Source organism: Callithrix jacchus, chromosome X (genome assembly GCF_049354715.1).
Source record: "Callithrix jacchus isolate 240 chromosome X, calJac240_pri, whole genome shotgun sequence".
Taxonomy (NCBI): domain Eukaryota; kingdom Metazoa; phylum Chordata; class Mammalia; order Primates; family Cebidae; genus Callithrix; species Callithrix jacchus.
In genome coordinates this window covers 148912049-148916416 of record NC_133524.1, presented here as the reverse complement: position 1 = coordinate 148916416, position 4368 = coordinate 148912049, and the positions used below count along the sequence as shown (strand labels likewise).

Sequence of the window (4368 nt, the reverse complement as noted above, 5' to 3'; positions counted from 1 at the left end):
ATCAGCAACAAAATCTATGCAACAAAAGAGAGAGAAAACCCCTGGGTGAGACTGAAGACTGTGTTGAGCGATACTTGCAGTGTTGCCTGGACAGGAGTTGGCGGCAGGGATGTTGGAGAGGTTTGTAGCCTACCTAGACGGCAGATGACAGAATGGGTAGAAGAAAGGTTTTGTAATTTCCACTTCACTTCATTGCACAAACTGAGGCAGACCCTGAAACCACAAAGCCGAGAGCCCTAGTGTAATAATAGCAATTGCCTCCAGAGTTCTGCTAATAACAACCTGAAACCAACATAGTGGGAGAGGAATTACATTTTAAGAAAATTCTTTCAACAGAACATAAAGAATGGAATAGAAGTAGAGTAGGATATCAGAGTGACTCATGCATGCTAAGGGTAGCTATTCCGTCATAGAAATAAATATATAAATTGCTACCTATATATATATACTTGGAAGATACGTAAACCATATTTCATTGACTGAGGGTAAATCATTTAGGACCAAAGGTTTGCCAAGTGTAGCTCTGGCTGGGGAGAAGCCCCCACGGGAAGGTGTGTCTTCTCCCAGAGGTCACTACAATCGAGGGAGCTGCCGCTCTGCAGGGAGCACCTGACCTGGGACCTGCAACCATTCTTTGCAAGGGGTGCAGCTGCACAAATGCTTCGAGATGATCAAAAGAGCATCTCCCACCCATCACTTCATCAAAGAGCCAGGAGTGAGGAAGAGGACCCTCCTAGGTGAGGACTGAGAGTCCGCCCTCCCCACATAGAGGGACCACAGGATCCAGTTCAGCCTCCCTTGTGAGCCCTGGTAAACAGTGGCATGATGTCACAGTGACTACACTCCTCCCCACTGCCACTTCGGGGGTAGTCAGAGTCAGAGACTTGGTCTGAGGGGAGCAGACACAATCGGCAGAGGTTGCTGGTCCAGCTCAGCCAGACATCAACATCAGGACCCCCAGGGATGACCGAAGGCCCCCTCCAACCCCCAACTCCCCTGACCCCACCACTATGTACAGCCTTAGGATTCCCACCCCAATCCCTACCCCTACCCCTACCACCATCTTCATGCTCACTCCCACACCCATTTCCGTCCAGGCAAATTCCGGTTCCACCCCTGCCAAGAATCCAGGGAAGCACTGAGGCCCAGATGTAACTTGGGCACTGGGGGTCAGACTGAAGGGAGGGTCTTGCTCTGAGGAACTGCCTGATACCGGCAGAGGGAAACAGGCCCAGGCTCCGTGAGGAGGCAAGGTGAGACGCTGAGGGAGGACTGAGGCGGGCCTCATGCCAGACAGAAGTCCCCAAATAATACAGTGCCACCCCTGCCCCCAGCAGGGGCAGACATCTCAGGTTGGGTGGCCCACACCCCACCTGGCTAACCCCAGCCACTTAAGTTACAGGGAACTCTAGGGTCAGAGCTCCGGTGACCAGGGCGGAGCTGGTTAGAAGAGGGCAAGGCCCAGGTTCTGTCAGGAATCAAGGTCAGGGCCCTAAGAGGGCAATCCACACCTACACTCCACCCCATCCCCCAACACCAACCCCATTCACATCCCCACCACCACCACCATCCTGGCAGAATCTGGGAAGGGGTTCAGTATCATGATCCTGGTCTTTGGGAAACAGACGAAGGGCCCAGGCCTCCTGGGAGACAACAAAGGCCTGAGGGGACCCAGCATGCCAGACAGGGTCTGTCTCAAACTGAGGCACCTTCTCATTCATCCCCGGGAATCCGAGAGATGCAGATCCAGTTCAGCAGGGGGCTGGGACCCAGCCCTGTGAGGAGTCAACGGGAGGAACAAAAAGGAGGACTGAGGGGATCTTGGAGTCCAGATCAGTGGGGACCTTGGCCTGGAGGATCCTGGGCACAGTGGCCAAATGTGCGGCATGCTCATTGCGCCTTCAGGGTGACAGAGAGTTGAGGGCTGTGGTCTGAGGAGTGGAACTTCAGGTCAGCCAAGGGAGGAGCCCTGGGATCTATAGGACCCAAGGTGTGACCCCTTCGTGAGGACTGGGGATATGCCTCACAGAGGCTGGGTTTCCTGTATTCTTACCTCTGGAGGAATCCAATTAGGGATGGCCCAAAGTGTCAACCTTATTTGTATCACAGGCAGGAAGTTGGGGAACCCTCAGGGAGATAAGGTGTTGGTGCAAAGGAGAGATGTCTGCTTATTTCAGGGGTTTGGGGGTTGAAGGACACGTCCCGGCAGGAGTAAAGATGAGTAGCCCACAGGAGGCCATCAGAACCCTCACCCCAGAACCAACGGGGTCTGTCCTGGACACCCCACGTGGGAGTGACAGGATGTGGCCCCTCCTTACTTCTATTTCCAGATCTTAGGGAGATGAGGACCTTGTTTTCGGACAGTGACTCAGGTCAACCCTCAGGCCCCCATCTGGTTGACAGAAGCAGCAGTCCTAGCATCTGCCAAGCATCCAGATGGGTAGCCTGAGGGAGGATTGAGGGTACCCAGGGGCAGAACGCAGACAGGGGCCCCACAGAAATCTGCCCTGCCCCTGCTGTTACCTTGGAGAGTCTGGGCAGGGCTGTCAGCTGAGGTCTCTCCATTATCCTGTGATCACTGATGTCAGGGAAGGGGAGGCCTTGGTCTGAGGGGGCAGCACCGGGGGCAGCACTGAGGTCACCAGAGGGAGGGTCTCAGGCCCTGTCAGGAGTGGACTTGAGGACCAAGCAAGCTCCTCATCCAGAACACCTGGACTCCAGTGAATTTGGACATCCCTTGGTGTCCTACCTGGGAGGACCTGTGCATCTATGGACAGATGTGGTCCCCTCATGTCCTTCTGTATTGTATCAGGGATGTGAGTTCTTGATATGAGAGTTTCTCAGAGCAGCAAAAGGGCAGGATTACACCCTACCAGGAGAAAGGTGAGGGCCCTGAGTGAGCACAGAGGAGCAAGAGAGTGGGGCCCACACAGAGTCTGGCCAACCCTCCTGACAGCACTGGGAATCCATGGCTGTGCTTACAGTCTGCACCCTGGGGGCCCTTGGATTTCTATCCCAGGAGCTCCAGGAGCCAGGCAGAATAAGGCCTTGGTCTGAGGCAGTGTCCTCAGGTCACAGAGCAGAGGAGGCACAGACAGTGCTAATAGTGAAGCTTCGCCTAGAATGCACACCAAGGGCCCCACCCACTCCAGAACACATGGGACTCCAGAGCGCCTGGCCTCACCGTCGCTACTGTTAGTCCTGTGGCCTCAGCATGTGCTGGCCGGCTGTACCGTGACGTGCCCTCTCACTTCCTCCTTCAGGTTCTGAGGGGACAGGCTGACCAGGAGGACCGGAGGCTCCAGAGGAGCACTGAAGGAGAAGATCTGTAAGTAAGCCTCTGTTAGAGCCTCCAAGGTTCAGTTCAGTTCTCAGCTGAGGCTTCTCTCACATGGTTCCTCTCTCCCAAGGCCTGTGGGTCTCCATTGCCCTGCTCCTGCCCACACTCCTGCCAGCTGCCCTGACCAGAGTCATCATGCCACTTGAGCAGAGCAGTCAGCACTGCAAGCCCGAGGAAGGCCTTGAGGGTGGTCACAAAGCAGAAATGCTGGAGTGTGTCATTCCAGATTGCATGTACTTCTTCCCTGTGATCTTCTGCAGCTGATCTTTGGCATCGATTTGATGGAAGTCGACCCCACCTGCCACTTGTACATCCTTGTCACATGCCTGGGCCTCTCTTATCATGGCCTGCTGGGCGATGATCAGATCATGCCCAAGACAGTCCTGATACTCGTCCTGGGCGTGATCGCAACAGAGGGCGACTGCACTCCTGAGGAGGAAATCTGGGAGGAGCTGAGTGTGATGGTGGTGTTTGATGGGATGGGAGGGGGCACAGGGTCTTTGCGGAGCCCAGGAAGCTGCTCACCCAAGATTTGGTGCAGGCAAACTACCGGGAGTACCGGCAGGTGCCTGGCAGTGATCCTGCATGCTACGAGTTCCTGTGGGGCCCAAGGGCCCTCCTTGAAACCAGCTATGTGAGGGTCCTGCAGCATGTCCTAAGTATCAGTGGAGGACGTCATGTTCTACCCATCCCTGCATGAATTGGCTTTGAGAGAAGGGGAAGAGTGAGTCTGAGCATGAGTTGCAGCCAGGGCCAGTGGGAGGGGGGCTGGGCCAGTGCACCTTCCAGGGCCCCGTCCAGTAGCTTCCCCTGCCTTGTGTGGCATGAGGCCCATTCTTCAGTCTTTGAAGAGAGCAGTCAGCGTTCTTAGTAGTGGGTTTCTGTTCTTGGAGATTTATTTTTGGCTCCTGTTGGAATTGTTCAAATGCTCCTTTTAGTGATGGTTGAATGACTGTAGTCACACATAGTGCTGTTTGTATAGTTTAGGAGTAAGAGTCTTGTTCTTTATTCATATTGGGGAATCCATT

At 54.6% G+C, this 4368-nt stretch overlaps 1 protein-coding gene across 1 annotated transcript; it reads left to right on the top strand.

The window, feature by feature from the left end:
* The first annotated feature begins 1738 nt into the window (after nucleotides 1-1738).
* On the top strand, nucleotides 1739-4068 carry MAGEA6 (MAGE family member A6). The gene is given in 6 exon segments (XM_003735847.7): nucleotides 1739-1777; nucleotides 3264-3328; nucleotides 3469-3593; nucleotides 3596-3816; nucleotides 3819-4021; nucleotides 4023-4068. Coding segments are annotated over 6 exon segments (699 nt in total).
* Nucleotides 4069-4368: the final 300 nt, after the last annotated feature.